The sequence below is a fragment of the Balaenoptera acutorostrata genome, chromosome 2, assembly GCF_949987535.1.
Source record: "Balaenoptera acutorostrata chromosome 2, mBalAcu1.1, whole genome shotgun sequence".
In the NCBI taxonomy this organism is placed as follows: domain Eukaryota; kingdom Metazoa; phylum Chordata; class Mammalia; order Artiodactyla; family Balaenopteridae; genus Balaenoptera; species Balaenoptera acutorostrata.
Window position 1 is genome coordinate 105,575,279 of NC_080065.1, and position 21,815 is coordinate 105,597,093.

General features: G+C 36.4%; 1 protein-coding gene and 1 pseudogene across 1 annotated transcript in view; one reads left to right on the top strand and one right to left on the bottom strand.

Annotated features, from left to right (window-relative positions):
- Window positions 1-11,894, bottom strand: part of LOC130707099 (peroxisomal multifunctional enzyme type 2-like) — a 62,037-nt gene extending 50,143 nt beyond the window's left edge. The window contains exons 1-6 of the mRNA XM_057540058.1: window positions 11,760-11,894; window positions 9,772-9,831; window positions 8,472-8,493; window positions 8,325-8,371; window positions 6,771-6,855; window positions 5,498-5,685 (exon numbers count right to left, since the gene is read on the bottom strand). Coding sequence (XP_057396041.1) covers window positions 5,498-5,685; window positions 6,771-6,855; window positions 8,325-8,371; window positions 8,472-8,493; window positions 9,772-9,831; window positions 11,760-11,844 — 487 coding nt within the window. The 5' untranslated portion in view covers window positions 11,845-11,894. The remainder of the gene's footprint in view (window positions 1-5,497; window positions 5,686-6,770; window positions 6,856-8,324; window positions 8,372-8,471; window positions 8,494-9,771; window positions 9,832-11,759) is intronic.
- A 9,342-nt stretch (window positions 11,895-21,236) lies between these two features.
- On the top strand, window positions 21,237-21,547 carry LOC130707168 (transcription and mRNA export factor ENY2-like; annotated as a pseudogene).
- The last annotated feature ends 268 nt before the right edge of the window (window positions 21,548-21,815 follow it).

The window sequence follows — 21,815 nt, forward strand, 5'->3', positions numbered from 1 at the left end:
TGGGTATTCATCCTAAGATTATGTTTCTTTTCATGTAAGAAACATGTAAGTCACATACATGACTTTCCATTTTTCAAATATATTTCAAAGGGGGAAATGAAATTGCAAATGTCTCCCCACATTACTCATAACACCTGGTTCTTTAACAAATAATTCCTTTGACAGCCTGTAAGTTAATATTTCAGAGGAAAAGATGAAAAACGCTGAGGCAAAATAAATTTTCGGCTTTTTCTAAACTATAAAAAAGTAATAAATACCAAAATTTAAAATAACAGGAATTCAGAATCTGAAGGGCTTTTAAAAATGATCTGTAACAACTCTCTTCCTTTACAGAAGAGAAAGCAGGTCCAGAAAGATTAAATTATTTGTCTAAAGTAGATCTTATTCTCCAAACATCTTTCACTAGGGTTTGGTGGGCATAAAAGATACTACGTTAAACAGTGACCTAACATCTCTAGAGGTCAAAATTAATGGAAGCTACATTCCCAAAGGAAAGCAAATTTAAAAGCTCAAGTTTTCAATATTTTCTTGGAAACTTGCTGCTTCCCCAAGAAAGTCTACAGCCAATGGCAAAAAGTGACTAAGGTAGGAGTCTAGCACAGAAATGATACGCATAAAATTCTAAATAGTGGTTATCTCTTGGCATGAAGCAGAGGAACAGAATAGAAGGTATAAAGTTAGATGCAAGTAATGTTCCAATTCTTGGGTTGAGCAGTGAGTTCATGACTATGCATTACATTTTGATGCTTTACTTCTTGCCAGTAACCTACACTGTTGTGCATATATGTAGCATTATACTTAAATAATCCAGTTCTTTAACAAGAATTCCTTCAATAAGATATGAGAGTATAAAGAGTTTTTAAAATAAGGGACTTTTTTAAATGGCCCTGTTGACAAAAGAAAAGGAAAAGAAAAATTAGATCTCAGGTACAAATAGCTGTTCTACACTAAAGCAAACTGGTTAGGCACAGCTCTTAGGAAAAGCTAGCAAGTACATACTTGGTATTACAAATCCCAAGTTCTAAAATGAATGTTAGCTCAAACGTGGAAAGTAAAATGGTATTGTGAATAAGCATTTGTATGCCATGAAGCAGCTAATTCTAAAGTAATTTCACTCATCAATTGTTTTGTACTGTTTCACAGAAACTACTTTTAAAGTATTATAGATATTTTCTTTTTAGAAATATGTTAAAACCAGGAGTATCAAAAACCATACAGTTTTCCACCAGTCAAGTATTCTATTTCTTATATAACTAAATAAATAAGCATTGGCTCTCAATCATACATTTAAATTTTTAAATTTAAAACTTTATATTTCATGTTTTCAAAGAACAAAGTTGGAAGACTCACATTACCTGATTTCAAGACTTACTATAAAACTACAGTAATCAAAACATCATGGTATTGGTAAAAGGACAGGCCCAGAGATCAATACAACAGAACAGACAATCCAGAAATAGACCCACACATACCTACGTGGTCAACTGATTTTCCACAAAAGTGCAAAGGCAATCCAAATCAAGAATGAGGAATAGTCTTCAGGACAAATGAACTCGCAGTTTCTTCAACAAATAATTGGCACTTTTTCAAAAAGGAGAATGAACTATCATATGTTAAATAAAACTTAAGAGATACAGTAACAAAACGACTGTGAACCTTGTTTAGATCATTGTGGAATAAACTAACTCTAAAACGATATTTTTTAGATAACGAGGAAGTTTTCATATAAATTTGGTATTAGACAATGTTAATGAATTATTTTATTTGGTGTGATATTGGTATTGTGGTTATAATGTCCATATCTGTTAGAGACACATTTCCAAGTATTTATTAGGTGAAATGCAACATCTAAGATTTGCTTTGAAATGTTACAGAGAAAAAGGGAGAGGGTAACAAAATAAATAAATCAATAAGACAAAATCATTTTGAAATATGCCCAGAGCATTCTGTTCTCCTTAACAAAGGCCTATCCTCAAGGGAAGCTACCAGAGCCTTATTTGACCTAAGGGAAGAGCAATTAGACTAGTGGAACCCCTCTAGCCTTCCTGTCTCAAATAAGGGGAGAAAAAAAAAAAAGGCTAAAAAACTCTACTGAAGCTCAGAGTCCAGAGACTTTGACCTGCTAAAAAACTTGCGGATTTAATCATAAGATTATAGAACACTTCCCCTCGCCATAATTTACAGCCACTTCAACAGGCCTCCAGTATAACAACAGTGGATTACAACTGAGAGAGCTGCAAACACAAAGAGTACCTAGGGAAACCCAAAGACAACAGGGGACACAAAAACAACGACAAAGAGGAAAATGTAGCCTCTGACACCAACAGCTACAGCAACCAATGAACGCAACCTAACTCCTAGCCAGATAAACATGAAACCTCACAATAAAGCTCTGTATACCACACTTTCTACTACCCCAATACATCATGTTCAGTTTTCAACAAAAATTTCAAGGCATGCTAAAAGACAAGAAAAGTACAGGCTGAGGAGACAAAGCAAGCCTCAGAACCAGCTTGAAATATAGCAGAGATTTTGGAATTTTCAAACTAGGAGTTTAAAATAACTGTGATTAACATGCTAAGGGCTCTAATGGAGAAAAGTGGACAACTTACAAGAACAGATGACTACTGTAAGCAGACAGAAGGAAATGCTAAAAAAATCAAAAGGAAATGCTAAAAAACAAAAACAATATAACATTTTGAAATGAAAAATCAGTAAGCTTGATTTGAATATATGTCAACAGAAACTTCCCAAACTGAAATGAAATGCAAAGAGAAAAAAGGACAAAAAAATAAAAGGGAATAGAATATCCAAGAACTGTGGTATAATTACAAAAGATACATTGAGACTTCCCTGGTGGCGCAGCGGTTAAGACTCCACGCTCCCAATGCAGGAGGCCCGGGTTCAATCCCTGGCCAGGGAACTAGATCCCGCAACTAAGAGTTTGCATGCCACAACTAAGAGTTTGCATGCCACAACTAAGGAGCCCACGTGCTGCAACTAAGGAGCTTGCGAGCCACAACTAAGGAGCCTGCGAGCTGCAACTAAATGGGCCCACCTGCTGCAACTAAGACCCGGCCCAACCAAATAAATTAATCGATTAATTAATTAAAATAAAAAGATAGAACAGGCACATAATGGGAATACCAGAAGTAGAAGAAAAAAAGAAAACAACAGAAGAAATATTTTAAGCAGTGATGGCTGAGAATTTTCCAAAGTTAATCACAGATACCAACCGCAGATCCAGGAAGCTCAGAAGACATCAAGTAGAATATTGCCAAAAATCTACACCTATTATTATGCATACTATATTCAAACTGTGGAAAAAACAAGGAGAAAACCTTGGAGGAACACAGAGGGGAAAAAATACCTTATGCATAAAGAAACAAGGAAAGAATTATGTCAGACTTTCCTTCAGAAACCATGTAAGCAAAAGAAGAGTGGAGTGAAAGATTTCAGGTGCTGAAAGAAAAAAATTACCAACCCAGAATTCTGTACCCGGTGAAATTATCCTTCAAAAGTGAAAGAGACGAAAGAGAACAAAAAAACAAGCTAAAGACTGGGAAAAAATATTTGCAAAACACATATCTGATAAAGAACTTGTTTCCAAAATATTCATGGAATCCTTTTTTTTTTTTTTTTTAATTTTTATTTATTATTTATTTACTATGTTTATTTTTGGCTGTGTTGGGTCTTCGTTTTTGTGTGAGGGCTTTCTCCAGTTGCGGCGAGTGGGGGCCACTCTTCATCGCGGCGCGCGGGCCTGTCACTATCGCGGCCTCTCTTGTTGCGGAGCAGAGGCTCCAGACGCTCAGGCTCAGCAGTTGTGGCTCACGGGCCCAGCCGCTCCGCGGCATGTGGGATCCTCCCAGACCAGGGCTCGAACCCGTGTCCCCTGCATTAGCAGGCAGATTCTCAACCACTGCGCCACCAGGGAAGCCCTCATGGAATTCTTAAAACTCAACAACAAGAAAACAAAGAACCCCCCCCCAAAAAAGAAGAAGAAAACAAAGAACCCAATTTAAAAATAAGCAAAAAATAAGAACAGACACATCACCAAGGAAGACAAATAAATGGCAAATAAGCACAGGAAAAAAATGCACAACATCATAAGTCATTAGGGAACTGCAAATTAAAACAATGAAATACCCTACACACCTATTAAAAGAACTAAAATGCAAAAGATAAACAATAATAAATGCTGGCAAAGATGTGGAGCAACAAGAACTCTCACTCACTGCTAGTAGGAATGAAAAACGATAGAGCCATTTTTGAAGACAGTTTGGAAATTTTTACAAAGCTAAAGACACTCTTACCATACAATCCAGCAATTATCCTCTTTAATATTTACCCAAATGAGTTGAAAACTTACGTCCACACAAAAACCTGCACATGAATGTTTATAGCAGCTTCACTCACAACTGTCAAAAACTGGAAACAATCAAAATGTTCCACGATAGGTGAATGAAAAAACAAATTGTGGCACCTACATACCATGTAATATTATGTAGTGATAAAAAGAAATGAGCTTCAATCCTCCCAGTCATTTGGGAAAAAGAGGAGAGGATGAAGAGATGGAACACAGGGGATTTTTAGAGTGAAACCATTCTGTATGATCTAGAATCGTGGGTACGTAACATCATGCATTTGTGAAAACGCATAAAATCATACAACCTAAAGAGTGAGCCCTAAAGTAAACTATTAACTATAGTTAATGATAATCAATCAGGGACTTCTCTGGTGGTCCAGTGATAAAGAATCTGCCTTCCAATGCAGGGATGCAGGTTCGATCCCTGGTCAGGGAACTACGATCCCACATGCCGAGGGTCAACTAAGCCCGGGTGCCACAACTACCGAGCTCACGTGCCTCAACAAGAGAGCCAGCGTGCCACAAAATATAGAGCCCACGCACCCTGAAGCCCATGCGCCGCAACTAGAGAGAGAACACCCACGTGCCACAACTTGAGAAAAGCCCACGCACCACAACGAAAGATCCCACATGCCTCAACGACCCGATGCAGCCAAATAAATAAATAAATAAATAAATAAACATTGATCAATACTGGTTCATCAACTGTAATAAATGTAGCACACTGATGTAAAACTGTGTGGGAGGAGGAGTATATGGGCACTCTCTTTACTACCTGCTCAATTCTTCTATAAACCTAAAACTGCCCTAAAAAACAATCTATTAATTGTTTTAAATAATTATTATTATAAACCAGTAAGAATGGTATTACCTCATTCTGTAAAGAAAAAATGTATGTATGTCTACCTACACAAAGAGAAAAAGTTTAGCTCAGTGTGGTAGAATTATGGGTCACATTTTGTTTGTTTGTGCTTTCCTAAATTTTCTATAATGAACATAAACTACACATTATGCTTTTTTAAATTGTAAGGAAATTTTTTTAGCTACTCAAAAAATTAAATACTTTTACAAAGCTCACGCCACACAGGTATGTGAGGAACAGCATTAAAAAAAAACTAAACTACTTACCATCAGGCAAAATGTTCTGGGTCAACCGTGATCCAGCAGTAGGGGCAATAGTGTTACAATGAATGTTGCTTTTCTCGCCTTCAACTGCAAGACAATTTGAAAGGCCCAGAAGATCCAGCTTTGCAGCACAATAATTTGCCTGGCCAAAGTTGCCATATATTCCTGAAGCCGATGAAGTCATGATGATCCTAAAAGGAAAATCAATCTCTCAACATCAACTTTTCTATATTTTGATAATGTTGCAACTCTAAGCATTTTTTTTTTCATTACTATTATACCTGTCAAAAGCAACTCTGTATACTGCCATTAGGTTCTTAAAGTCATGATTCATATATCTAAATTAATATAAATAATAAAAGTAATCTCTCAAAATTCAACTGTGAGATTTTATTGTTTTAGAAAGAATCCCTGGTCAGGATCAAATGAATTCAAGTGTAAGAATGTATATTCATTATGTACTGAAAACAATAAGTATTTATAAACATAAAATAAACTGCCAATTTACAAGTTAAAATTTTAGTAAGAAATATTAGATCATGAAGTTCTAATTCTTTAGTCCTCAGAACTTTGCTCCTTTCCCTTTCTGGATAATATTAAATGCCTCATATTAAATAATACCATCTCATAATCTGACCTAATCTCACTTACTCTACTTAGTAGAACAAGTAAATCCTATCATTGACTTTCAGAAACTGCTAGTATCAAGATATACTAGAACTCTCCAATAAGAACAGATATCACACGCAATTTACTTCTAGTAGATGTGTGTGAACCCTGAGTTAACAGGAATAACTTTTATGTTAGAGAGCATGGGGCCACTTACTAGGTCTGCCACGTCTGAGTCACACAGACGCAACTATAAGAGTCTTACCGTTCCTAGTTTACAAAGACTAACTCATGTCTGACCAGTGTTAGCCAGTAGAAAACAGCCACTCATCTCTCCCCAGTTGGTCACTGGGCACAAAAAATGATATTTTGGTTAGAGAATAAAGTACTGCTGAATCCTCAATGTTTGTACTGCTAAAATATCAGAGAATAGCAGGAGAATCATTAATAATGAAAAGTAGGAGGTGAAAAGAAATACTAAGTTGTCCACCTCGCTAATCTATGACTGACACCAATGTAACGGGGAGGCATCTTCCAAAACTACGTTTAAAAAGCCTGTGCATATCTGAAGGTGTATTTTTCAACGTCAAAGCAATTCTTTTCCTCTGGACATAAGAACCCACACACGGCATCTCCAAACCCCCTTGACAGCCACATACAACTCTACCTTCCAAATTTCTGTTTCTTCATGTGATCCCACGCTGCCCGGGTCACCAGGGATGAGCCCCGCAAATGAACTCTCTGGATGATATCTAAAACAAGACATTTTTATCATGAATATTGTCAAATTTAGACAGACCTATCTCAGAATCAACATAAGCAAAGACTTACTTATACAAAGATGTTCATTTTATACCTAGCATTCAAAATCAGCTATTGTCACATTGCACTCTGAGTAATCATTTCTGCTTTAGTTCCAGTTACATAACCAATCAATAATTCATACCTATTTTGCCGATAATTTATGATTAGATTATTATCTAATATATCTAACTTTATCACAAATATAATGCCACCTAAATACGATGCCTATGCATATCTAAGTGCAATGCCATCTTTAATTTTTGCCTATTTTATATAAAAATTCATAATACAAATAACCAAGAATTTTACATACATAATTGGGACTCAACACAAACGTTAGTTAAAGCATAATCAAAAACCACTCAGTTCTTCATCAAGAAATGTTTATAAAATGTTCAGTATATCCCTAAATCCCTATTTTTAACAGGATTTGCAAATGAGTTAGAGAGAGCTGGGGGTCGGGGCGTGGAGGTGTAGGAAAGAGGGGGAGGGAAAGAGGGAAAAAGAGAGACAGAGAAGCCTGCTTTCTGAAATGTCAATCTAATGAACAGACAACTTGGAGGATGATGCAGATAAACAAACAATTCCAGATTTAATCTTACTCTGATGAAACCAGAAGAGGACACACTCCAGCCCCATCAGAGCTCAAAGCAAAGCACCGACTTAAGTCCCCTCTGCCAACAAATTCTATCTTTCTCAGCTCCTTTTTTTCTCCAGTTATTACAAGGGAATTGGAAGCTAAAAGCCGTCTTTGCTTAATTCTAAGTCAGAAAGATATCTTCCTTCTTCCAAAAGAACTTCTGGCAATATTTCCCAGAAACACACTCTATAAACAATGATGTAATTCATCTCAGTTACCATGCCTGCCACCGTCGCAGCCACCAATGCTTGTTTTAGTTCTGATAGCCAATGAAAGTAAGGGCAAAAAAGAGCAAACAGGATAAAAAAATTTTATAACTGTGACTGTTCATCATCTAAACTCAATCTTTCCAACATGACATTCCTAATGGAAATTTTTCCTACTTATTAGAAGTTTCAAAATTATATCTAGGTTTTTCCCACCCAGTTCTCAGATCTCCATCGTTTTTAGTGCCTCAGACTCTCTTCCACAGCCTACTCTTGCTCTTGAAATAAGAATCACACAGCCAGACAAGCATGCAAAAGGCTGTTAGAAACAACTAATACTGCAAGAAAACGCTGACAATCTCTCAAAGAGAAAAAGGGAAACGAACGAAGTCACAAAAGCCTTTTCTTCCAACTGTTCATTTTCAGTTGTAAAGCTTACTCATCATCAGTTATATTAGCAGAAGCAAAAATAGGTAGAAGCAAGTTTTTCCTTAAGTGTGGAAATGTATCAAATATTAGAAGGCTAAATGGATAAGTATGTTCCAGAGAACGTATATTTAAAATAACTTACCCCAGTCTTCATCACTTATTCTACCAAAGGAACGGTCCCTCAAAATTCTAAAAAACTGATATTATATATGTTGAGAAGAGAAAGTCAACACTTAAAAAAAGTTTGCATGTACATTACTTTATTGGAAATTTAAAAAGAAATACTCACCCAGCATTTTTGATCACAACATCTACAATATAAAAATATTCAAGTCACAAATATAAAAGCAAGCATATTAATTTGCCTTTGCTTACAACACATTTCTTTCAAAAGCGTTCCCTGCCTCCCCCCCGCCCATGGAAAAGTAGATATAATAGGTAACAAGTGCTAGCAGAACACAATTTTATACCTATAGTAAAAAAAAAATCGGATTCACAAAAGCACAATAAGTACCCCATTATAGCAGTGCTTTCCTCTCAAGTCTACATACCTAAATGTTTCCACCTCTACCTCCTGCCAAATTTCTGTGAGCTTATTTACAGAATTAGCAGTCACACAACTCTTAGGTTCTTAGAATTCAGTGGTAATCGTAAACCATCCCTCAATTAACTTCAAAATTCACAGGGAAAGTTAAAAGTTTAAAAGATTTTTCCTTGCCACTCAAAAGTCAAAAGCCCAGAAAGGAAACCATTAGAGTTAGAAACTGATGGCCTGTCTTCATACATAATTGCATTCTCACTATAAAATAAAAGGGATTGTTTCTTAAGGTTCAACCACCATCTTGTGGCTATTTTCACCTTATGACTTCAGAACTTTGTGGTCTCTATCCCTGTGTCAGACACTATGTGAACAGGTCTCTCACAAGCTCAACCAAATATAGCTAGAAAAATATATATGCTAGACCAAAAAAAGGGGGGGGAAACACATTCAAACTACAAAAATTAACATTTTTCAGATTATAAACACGTTGGGCTTATCTGCAGTAGTTTCCCTCTAGTAATTCAATAACCTTTTACTAACAATGTATGGGACTAAGTCAGGAAAATTAAACAATATATTTGAAATGCTTGAAATGCTTCTTAAAAATGAAGATTTTTATTTTATATAATTCATCTTAATTAATTTGCAAGATACTGAATCATTTTCATCTGAATCATTATAATTATCTAAAATATTCCACTGGGTCCTCTATTGCCAAAATACTGATTTATTTTTTATTTTCTAAATATATTTGGGGTATGATTAAATTATTATAAAAAGGAAACTTAGAGAATACTTACAAGTTTTTTTAAAGGCTCTTAAAGTACAAAAAAATATAAAACAAACTCAACACATACATGCATAAAAACTGTCACCTCAAGCCCTTTGTGGAATAAGATTAGGGTATGTAAAAAAATTAAAATTTAAAACAAATCTAAAAATTTGATTACCAAAAAAGAGTTTTTAATAAACAAAAGTGAAATAAAAAATATTTCATTAGAAAGGTAGAAGCTACTCTGTTAGTACCATAAATGCAAAGAAACATTACCTATTCTTCCAAAAGCATCCAGTGCTGTCTTCACAACCTTCTCTCCTGCGTCCACTGAATCTGAGGGAAAGGGAAATTAGGACAAAACTTCAGTAATATCCCTTACAAAGGACTTCTAAATTCTGTGGCTCAGAGCACATGACAGATACTATTCATTCAACAGAACTCATTTCCCAGGAAAATACATTTATATTGCAGGCACGTAACAAACTAAAATATAAATGATACATGTTACAAAAGAAATTTAGTCCCTAAGGCAATCCTTTAACCTACCAAAAAAAAAAAAAGAGAGAGGGGGTAAATGAGAAGTATTTGACAAATAATATCCAAGACACCATGGTCCAACAGAACTTTCTGTGAGGATGGAAATGCTCTATTTCTGCACTAACATGGTAACCACAAACCACATGTGGCTCCTGAAGTGTGGCTAGTACGACAAATGGAATAATCTATTTTATTTCATTTCTGTTGAATTTTAAATAGCCACATAAGCACTTCCCCTTAAGGATGCAAATGAGACTTTCAGAGGGAGGGAAGGAGAAGCGTGTTTAATTTGAAAAAGCATGTTCAATTCTGTATCACTACATTTGGAAAACAAACCTACTGTTTTTGTAATACTAACTACAAAAAGAAAAGCTCAATGAAATATTACGGATTTGTGATTTTCTGCTAATCAGCCCAGGAGAAGGGCTCATATCCCCAGAGCTGTGTGTCAAATGGTCAGCTGTCAACTCAACATCACCATTGCCTCTTTCTACTTCCTCTGCAATCACAGCGGGAGCCAGGTCCCTTCCCTGGGACCCATAAGCTCCTGAGTTAGATCTGCCAAAAAGAAATACTCGCTTAAAGGGAGGAAAAGTAGGAAGAGACTGTAAACGCAGGCAATCTTGTGAGCAGGCGGCAGATGTGAGACTGACAGCACATCCAGGTGAGCTCTTGAAAACCACCTGCCACAAGCTGCGATGGTCATCGACAGTTTCCCTGACATGCACCTGCCCAGACCTTCCAATGGTAAGTCTCTAATTCTTTGTATAAAACCCTTCACACTTGGAAAACCGAGAGGGGCTTCTGTTTTCTTGACTGAATCCTGATTGATACAGGTTGAATATCAAAACTGAGGGGCAGGGAAGAGAGTCTGAAATCTTTATCTTTACAAAATAGGTTTTAAAACCCCAGAAATTTTTTTAAGTTGAAAACATTTTTCTAGACTCTCAATGTGGAAATAAGATACTAAAATGTCTGTCTCATTATTCCCTTGAACTCTCAAAACAAATCATATCCTATTTCCTTTCCTCTAAAATTTCAGAATAAAGTCACTGGCAATCTAATTTTCTCCCTGGTCCATAAAAACAATCTAATTTGCAGAAAAGTCAGTAAGCACTAGCTTTTTAAAGTAAATCTACTCAAGAGGATTCCTTACAAATACTACTAGAATCAATACATCAAACATACAGGTTGTATTTGCTGTCTTTATTTCTAATGCCTAACTTTGACTCTTACGTTTTCATAAAGATAAGAAAGTTGCATACAGCAATGATCACCTGTGCAGAATGTAATATGAAGGCTGGGTGCAGAAAGGGGGCACTTCACTTCTTACACTATATTACTTCAAGAAATGTTTTTTAAAAGCAATTTTAAAACGAAGAATTTAATGTTACTCTGTAGAAATACATAAGACCTTTTAGCTAAGGCAGGTCTTTTAAGAAAAGAGCATATTCATATTCACATCTACAGTAAGGTACTGATTATATCATGCGCTCATTATTAAAAATATTAAATAGACAACTGAATAAAAGTTAGACTCATGAAATAATCTACATCAAAAGTTTAAAAAATACGTCACTAAACATCTTTGGCAGACTTTGGTAAAATCTAATTTCATAATTATACTGGAATGCCAAGATATTTGCTCAATACTTATTAACATGAGAAACAGCATCAGTGGAGGAAATATAAAACAAGCAGTATAGTTCTCTCAAATATTGTACCATAGTTGGCCACTGCTCTTCCGCCTTTCCTTCTTATTTCTTCAACAACCTTATCAGCAGCTAAGGAGCCTTTACCAACTCCCATGAAGTCCCCTCCTAGATCATTCACTGCAATGCAAAAATAAACAAATAAGAATTCAGTTCTAGACCTTAAAAATATGAGTTGGAAATGAAATTATATTATTAGTGTATTTCTTCAGTCAACTTCCTAATTCCCTACTACTATATTCCCATCTTACTGAACACACCATGAGATACGTACTTTCAAAACATGCCTCTTTGTTTTTAAATATAGATATGAAAAAATATATATACATATATAGATATGAAGCAGAAAAATATTTAAACACAGGTTCATGTCATGAAATTTTTAACTGTGCAATGCTTCTCCTTTTTTAGAAAGAAAAAGACCATGATTCAAACCACTTTTAGCAAAAAGAAAGAAAAGAAAAAAACCTAAAGATCACTTTTAAGATTAAATACACAGGAAAACAGTATGGACATTCTTCAAAAAATTACAACTAGAAGTGCCACACGATCCAGCAATCCCACTTCCAGGTATTTATTCAAAAGAATTGAAATCAGGAACCAAAGAGACAACAGCACTCCAAATGTTCAATGCAGCACTATTCACAATAGCCAAGATGTAGAAATAATCTAAATATCAACTGACAGATAAAAATGGATAAAGAAAATGTGGTACATAAATACAATGTATTTATTCAGCCTTTAAAAAAAGAAGGAAATTTTGCAATATGTAATGAGATGGATGAGCTTTGAAGATAATATGGTAACCCAGTCACAGAAGGCCAAATGCTGCATGATTCCACTTACATCAAAGTACCTAAAATAGTCAAACTCATAGAATCAGAGAGTAGAATGGTGGTTGCAAAGATTAGGGGGAGGAGAAAATGGGGAGTTGCTAATCGGTGGGCATAAAGTTTCAATAATGCAAGATGAATAAGTTCTATAGATCTTATCTGCCATACAACATAGTGCCTGCAGTGCATAATACTGTATTGTACACTTAAAAATTTGTTAAATGTTCATATTAAATGTTCTTACCATAATTAAAAAGAAAGAAAGAAAGAAAGAAAGGTTAAATACACAATGTGAAATATCTTCTCCACGTCAAGAAGGTCTTTGTTTACAGGAATGGTGATAAAGAACAAGCACGGGGCTTCCCTGGTGGCACAGTGGTTGAGAACCTGCCTGCCAATGCAGGGGACACGGGTTCGAACCATGGTCCGGGAAGATCCCACATGCCGTGGAGCAACTGGGCCCGTGAGCCACAGCTACTGAGCCTGCGCGTCTGGAGCCTGTGCTCCGCAACAAGAGGCCGTGACAGTGACAGGCCCGCGCACCGCGATGAAGAGTGGCCCCCGCTCGCCGCAACTGGAGAAAGCCCTCGCACAGAAACGAAGACCCAACACAGCCAAAAATAAATAAATAAATAAATTTATAAAAAAAAAAAAAAAAAAAAAAGAACAAGCACAATATTAAACTCTTGGAGAAGCACACGTGAATTTTTATAAAACATAGTGTGTCATGGTCTACCAAAAAAAGAAATAAAAACTATTTATTGAAAGAGGTCAAAAATTACATACACAACTAATATGTGTTCAGTCACTAATTATAGCATATATGTAATTTATATGTTTAACAACTGACCACACTTACCACATAACATCTCCCTATATCCAATTATATAGATACAAACATTAATTGCACATTTACTATTTGCAAGGAAATCTACAGAAATCTACAGATGTATAAGAATGGTGCCTATCCTCAGAGTTTATAATCTACTGAAAGTTAAGTATGTGGTAACTACACTAATGCACTAATTGCATCATAAAGTTTATAAAAGCCAACATAACTAAATAATATGATAACGAAGGTAATTTATACAATAATTTAATTATTTACAAAATAACATGCAAAAACAAATGAAAAGATATATAGATCAATGCCAAATAACTTGGAAAAAACAGAATTTCAAACAAATACCTGGGACAAAGAATTAATTTGCATTGCAAAGTGATCATTTTTATAGGGTTATTGCACACTGTGCAGAATATAACAATTTAAAAATTACTAATTAATAAATGGCATAGAGGTATATACTAAAATTTAAAGTCTCTTAATATTACCAAATTGATAATTACCATACCTGGGGAAAAAAGAAAAACCCACAAGATCTGTTTTTCTTTTCAAGAATGGGTCTCTTTTGGTGGGGGCTGGAGTGAGGGCTGCAAGTGGGGTTGGGTGGTAAAGGGAGATACAGGGATGATACCGAGCAAAGCTAGCCTAATGTGCTTTTACTCTTAAAGGAAATGAGTTTTTCAAAATGTGGACTGGGATATATTTTTTCTAACAATATAGTCTTAACAGCCTTACTGCAAATAAAAAATGCCGCAAAGACACAAAATAATGGGGAAAAGGCTTACATTATCCCTCAGAGATTTAAAAAAAAAAGTGTTAAGATTCTCAAGACTAAATTCCTATTAATTATTCATTTCTGTACAATTACTCAAATGACAGGAAACAGTTTTTAAAAATCAAGATTTTAAAACATGCGGCTAACAGTCTATTAAGACCCTTTTTAACTAAGCAAGGGAAAGTTCAAGAGCAAACTGGCAAAGGCCATACTAACGTAAAGAAAGAATTGTTCAATTGTGAAATGAAACACTACCCCCAAGTGGAAACTGTTCAAAGTGCAACCAAGTGCAAGCAAAGGTAAGAACTGAAGACTGTATAAATAATTATTGAGATCAATGATGTGCAGTGAAACAGTTTCAGAATAGATTTATTCAAGACAAGTCTCCACCTTAGAGAGTACAAACTTAACACTGACCCCACTCAGTTATCCCACTATCACCAGAGCTAAATCACAGGGATTTCAGGCTTAACTAGAAAAGCACTGGTTACACGCTGAAGGGCTTGGATAGCAACAATGTTCACAGATTGTATACAAAGAGAAATGCATCCACACTATGTGACACTGTTCAGCTTAAATATATGACTAAAATTCTAATCACAATAATATTTTAAAATACCATTACCGCCTTATACTGGTATGTATATACTTTACATTTTCAAAGACCCATCTATGTACATTGCTGCATTTGATCTCCATACAGCTTTTTAGGAGTTTGGCCGGAACAGTTGTTCCTATTTTCGCAGAAGAGCAAAGTTTAGGAAAGGTTATGTAACTTGTTCCAGGCTCCAAAGCTTGTCCAGGCTCCAAGGCTGTATGAAATGGCAAAATTCAGACTAGAACCTGGACCTACCACAATACCACTCTGCTCCTCTAATGCTGTAAACAAGTTTCTTTTATCCTAATTATTTCCACTAAAAAAAACAAACAAACAAAAAAATCACATGTGCTTGGGGAGAATATAGAAGGAACAGTAAATCAGCCACCCCAGTCAAACAAATAGCCTTAAATTAGGGAGTAAAAATGGTTAAGATTATGATAGTTAAGGACAGAGTCTTTTCAGCTAAAACCATCAAAATATCCCCCAAAGTGATATATTTGTAAATCCTCCATATAAAATCCAGTTTATAGCTCTGAAGAGTTTTGTTTTTTTTTTTTTTAAGATGTAAAATCTTTTTCCTATTTCTGTCATTTTAAATAAATCAATGACTTGGATAGTCTACTAAAGACTACATAAGGTTTTTTACTAAAAATCCACCCCAAGATTTTACTAAATACCTGCAATATGCTAACCACTAGAGCAGGGATATAAGAATCCAGAGAATTCTAAAACACACTTGGAGCCTGTAAAAGTACTCTATTAATAGGTAAATGGATACCTAAATACAAAGTATCAAGTTATCAGCTATCCAAGCCTGAAAACAGAACCATGTTTGTGACAATGCCTGTTTCCCCATATCCTCCCAACACTGGACATCATCATTCTTTTCAGTATAACAATTAAATGATTACAAGTTGTAGCTCATTATTTAATTTACATTTCTTTGAGCACTAGTAAGGTAACATTATTTTCATGGGCTTATTGGTCATTTATACTTCTTATTGTTTTGCCTGCTTAAATCACGTTTCATTTGGGGTGTTTTTCTTTCTTACAGATGTGTACGTGTCCCTTACTTATAAAAGATTTTAATTCTTTATATGTGTTGCAGATCATAAGTTCCTTTATTGAAATGTTGAAAGAGAAACAGAGGTAACATTGGAGCATTAATATTATTTGATGAGCATTACATACATTGTTTTCCAGTGTTTTGTTACAAAAACCAGATTGAGAAATCTGGATTTGTCTTTAGCAATCCTATTTGTGTACAGGACTTTGCTCTCAGAAGTTGGTTTTCTTGTTCTTTCTTGCTATCCTTCAGCCCTGACTATTGGCTCCAAAGACTAGAGCAAGAAACATGCTTTGGGTCTCCTGATATCAGGGCTGCTAAACCAGCTGAGGGAATATACGTCACTTATAGTTTGATAGGAAAAAAAAAAAAAAGCAAAGCAAATTGATTATCATCTTCCTCAAACTGTCCCATCTTCTCAACATCAGTTTGCTGGGTGAGTTATTTCCCAGGTACTCTTTCCTTTCTCCCATTTCTGAACAGCACATGTCACTGAGCCATCAAGGCTTGACATCAATTTCATTATGACTCTTCAAATGTTCACTCTGTTCCCACTCTGTATCCAGCACTGTACTAGGTGCTTTAAGCTCGCAAGGTAGACAGTTTGTGCACTGAGGAGTTTCCAGTTCTTTCGAGGAATCGTTTACTGCCATTTCTTTCCTATTCTATAATTTCATGCCCAGATTACTACAGTTGCCTTCCCGGTGGTCTTCTGCCTCCAACCTTAATCTTTCCAGGCAATCAGCAGACTGTTGCTGGGTAATGGCCCAAAGGCAGCCTTTATACTACGTCATCCCCTTGCTCAAAATCTGCAGTGGAACCCTAATTATTCACTGCCTAACTTTCAAGATCCCTTAAAGTCTGCCCTCACTTTACTGCTTCACTTTACTATAAGTAGTTCGTCCTTTTTGCTGTAGCTCAGTGCGGGAAATTGCTTATATAGCAGTTTCTAACTTGCCACTTAATTATCAAGAGTAATAATGTTATAATGCTTTGTATTTGAAGAGTGCTTTATCACTGTGCTTACACATATTCGTGTTCATATATTTATTCAATCCAAGGGTTTGACACCAGCTGAGTCATATCCACTACCAATGACATATCTATAAACGACTTTTATTTCCAAAGTAAAATGGTGCTTCCAAATTTACAAAATCAAAATAACTTGCATATGTATTGATTCTGTGAGTGAAATCCTTTACAATGAGTAATCTGAGAAGCATATAAAAAGATGACACGGGCAATATTATACTACAAGTGTACTTATTTTTTGGAGAGGTTATTTACTTTTTTTTTTTTTTAATGCTTTCAAGAAATTCAAACCCTGCAGACTCAAAAAGTCGTTTTAATCCTTGTCTTACCCCAGAGGTAACTGCTATTAACCATCTCTTGGATGTTCTTCCAGACATTTCTGTTTTCTATGCTTGATGCCTTTCCTCCTATTTTGATAAAGTTTCCGATAGCAAACAATAGCATTAAGAATCATTTCATTGATTTTAGAGCTGTGGGCCCAATGGGGATTTCTTCCTGTATTCTGTTCATGTCCTGACTGCTACCAAAAAGTATTTGAGGTGGCTTAAATGTGCAAGGACTATTAAAAAACGGAAAAATTAAGAAAATGTACATCAGAGAAAGAGAAGCCTACTCAAAGCATATGCTAATGGTAGTTACTCTATTTGGGGACAGTGTCAGGTTTACCCTCAAGCTTCTTGACAGCCAAAGAAAAGGCGGAAAACACAGAGCTGCCATACTATTTTCACGTTTGGTAGAAAGATACAATCACCCTAGTTCATCAGAGTCTTTTCCAGAATGGCCATAAATGTATCTAAATATTTGAAGACCTCCAAAATGTTGTGACAGTTTAGAAAGCAACGTCTTAAATTAGGGCTCTTTAATTTAAGGGACTTAATCTGTCTCAACAACAAGAAGGCATCAAAGGTCTCCTTAAAGGGAGAAGAAACTGAAAATGAGAGACTGAGTCCCCTCCAGAGTTCAGTGCTGGGACCCTATCTCCTGTTTATATGCACTCACCACCTGGGTAATCTAATCCAGTCTCCTGGCTTTGAATACCACCTAGAAACTGAAAACAGATTTACACAGCTTCAACCTGTCCCCCCAACTACAGAGTCCTATGTCCCACTGCCTACCTACTATCCCCATCTGAAAGTCTACTGGGAATGTCCCCTCTCTGCGAATCCGGCCCTCCTCCAGTCTTTCCTATCTCGGTAAACCACCACTTTATCCTTCTCTCTCCCTTTCAACCCACATCAGCAAATAAGCAAATCCTGCCATACCTACCTTCAAAATATATCCAGAATTTAACTTCTTTGCACCACCTCCATCCCTACCACCTGTCTGAATCACCTCCATCTCTTATGTAGATTACTGCAATAACCTGACAGATCTCTCTGCTTCCTCTTCTTTTTTTAACAAAAAATCACAAGTGTGGACAAGAATTGTTAATAGGATAATAGACCCCAATATGCCCAACGTACTTCTCCACTTCCACGCCTGCTCCCCTAGAACCTATTCCTCACACAGCACTCAGAATGATCCACTTAAACCTTAAATGAGGTCATGTTGCTCCTCCACGCTCTCCAATGGCTTCCCATCTCAATCAGGGTAAAAGCCAGTCCTTACTCTGAACTAAATGGTCCTACATGACCTGACCTCCTGTAATCTCTCATCTCTCACTTTGTTCCCCTAGACGACTTCACGCCAGCCTGGGATGCCCCCTAAGCTCACTTTGACATAATCTTGAGCACAGTGCCCAGCACACGGTAGGCAGTCACTATTATTCGCTTTTTACCCCCTTTACAAAAGGTTTTAATTCTTGATGTCATTTAATCCCCATCATAATCCTGGAAGTTATTAGGTAAGGTGGCTACTAATATTCAGAGGTCATGTAATTAGACAGCAGAAACAGGATTTATAGCCTGACCTAACTTCAAAGACAATTCACTTTCCCCACTGCAGTTCACCTTCTGGCTATCAGGATCACACAGCGGTTAAAAACACAGGCTCTGGCATCAGACCACAGGAACTTGTAACTCATCTTTACCAGTGATTATGCAACTGCAGTACAGAAAAGAAATCATGTCGATCTTACTTCAAAAGATTGCAGTTTCAATTACCCAAAAATGCTACTCCTCCAGTTCAAGAATAGAAAGCATTCTGCCTTTCTTACTGTCCAAAAAGAGGTTCTCCTTGCTGGAACACTTCCATCTTCTTTGTGTTCACACCCTCAAGACAAAACTTAATATTCAGAGAACTCGATACAGCTCACCTACTGAGGAAATCTCAAACCTATTCCATTCCCAACATTTCCTTCAGACATGTGCGAACATTTCTTGAAAGATGTAACGTGTACGAAACCAAATGTCCCTTGTTGTAATTATCAGCCACAGGCTTAGCAGTTCTGATACCCAGATTTAAATCTCCCATAATGCTTTATATTACGGAATATAAAACATAGCAATCATATTTACATGAAGAGAATATCTTAAGTGATACCCTTAACTTTGGGCTTGGCCAGGTGATTTCCTTTGGCCAATGAAAGGTGAGTAGAAATGACATGCCACTTCTAAACAGAAGCTTTATGAGACACCAAGGGGATCCATTTTTATTTTCCCTCTGCTGGAAGAACAGCCATGATGAAAGTTGCTCCTTCAGCTGGGATCCTGAAATTAGTACGACACAAAAGCAGAGACACAGCTGACCAGAAGCTGAAAGGTCAGGTAGGTATGAAATTACCCTTTTTTTTTTTTATGAATTTATTTATTTTATTTATTTTTATTTTTGGCTGTGTTGGGTCTTCCTTCCTGTGCGTGGGCTTTCTCTAGTTGCGGCGAGCGGGGGCTACTCTTCGTTGAGGTGTGTGGGCTTCTCATTGCAGTGGCTTCTCTTGTTGCGGAGCACGGACTCTAGGCACATGGGCTTCAGTAGTTGTGGCACACGGGCTCAGTAGTTGTGGCTCGTGGGCTCTAGAGCGTAGGCTCAGTAGTTGTGGCACACGGGCTCAGTTGCTCCGTGGCATGTGGGATCTTCCCGGACCAGGGCTCGAACCTGTAACCCCTGCATTGGCAGGTGGATTCTTAACCTCTGCACCACCAGGGAAGTCCTGAAATTATCCTTTATTATTATAAACCATTGAGATTTGTCTGTTAACTCAGCATAACCTAGCAAAAGTTGACTTATATGAGAAACAAGGTACTCCATTTCTTAAGGTCTTACTTCTTACTGGCCTCTGAGCTAGTCATAGGATTAACTGATTAGTAATTTTTCCACAAACAAGATACTCTGATGTCATAAATCCTAGGTTTGCTTACTCCTCTTTACTATTTTTTGCTTACTCAGGTAAAAATATGCTGAGCAGAACAAAATTAACACAGGAGAAATGTTAGTGCACATGATACAACCTGGACTCAGGGCATCTGTGTTTTAAAAAAGTTAAAGCAGAGGGTAGTGGTGGTTAGGGAAAAACAAAACCCATTGGTAGCCCAGAAAGTTCACAGCTAGGTCACAGGCTAAAAAGTGGTAGAAAATATCAGTGAAAAGTTCTACATTTTCACAGAAACTAAACTAAACTAAATCTGGCTCTCCAGCCTAGTTTGGTAAATATTTTTCCCAAAACACTAATTTTCTGCCTTTTTGGACTCTCACAAGCACTTGCTGCGATACCATCCCTGAGGCAATGACAAAATAAACAGATACACTGTCCCTGTTTACCTTTTTCTTAGAACTGAAAAACTCCAATCTGAGTTCAACAAATTCAAAGGTAATAAATAAATACAGGAAAACTGATCCACATAAACACATACTGCTGCAAAAGGTTTTACAAAACAAGTTTATAAACTAAGATCATAACTTAGTCACAACAAAAAAAGCAGAAATTTATTCAACCAATCTCAAAGACACACCAACCACTCCCCAGCCAGCCCCACCCCCAGAAAAGGGCTACAGCAAACAATAAAGGAAGGAATGAACAAAGTCCCTTCTTTACAAAAGGCAACATTCTCAGAACTTTAGGAGATACAAAAGATAAAATGAGATACTTGCACTTACGGAATTGAGTGGAAAAGATGTAAATAAATAAAAAGTTTTAAGTATTAATAAATAAATAACAATATTTTTTTTTAAGAAAAAAAAAAAAGTAACAACATGTGCCTTTAAGCCCTGACATGAAATATTTTGGGGAAAACCTGGCAAAAAAGGCCTGAACTATACACGCCCTGACCAAATACCACAATATCAAAATTTGTCCTTGCCCCAAGAAGTAGACTGGATTAACAGCCAGTGGCTATGACCTTAAACAAGGAACATCCAAAGTCGCTGTGTCCCTTCCATAAAGATATATGCTAGGTCCGAGCAGCCGAAGAGTGTGGTTAGCAAGATGAACAAAGATGCGCAGATGAGAGCAGCAATTAACCAAAAGTTGATAGAAACTGGAGAAAGAGAAGGCCTCAAAGAGTTGCTGAGAGCTAAATTAATTGAATGTGGCTGGAAGGATCAGTTGAAGGCACACTGTAAAGGTAATTAAAGAAAAAGGACTAGAACACGTTACTGTTGATGACTTGGTGGCTGAAATCACACCAAAAGGCAGAGCCCTGGTACCTGACAGTGTAAAGAAGGAGCTCCTACAAAGAATAAGAACATTCCTTGCTCAGCATGCCAGCCGTTAAGATTGAATTAGATTGTGTTGTTTTGTGGTTTTATTTCTGAAAGTAAAACTTGCCATAAATTAGGAATTGATTTCCCAATATAAAATCCTTTTTTGTATGATGGTATACAGTTTTCAGTAATGATGTATACAATTGTATTGATATTTTTCCCGAAATGTGTTATTTTAATAAATATCTCATGAATGAAAAAAAAAAAAAAAGATATATGCTGAGGAAGAAAAGTATATTCAATATCCTGCTTAGGTCTTCTTTGTTTAGAAAACCTGGC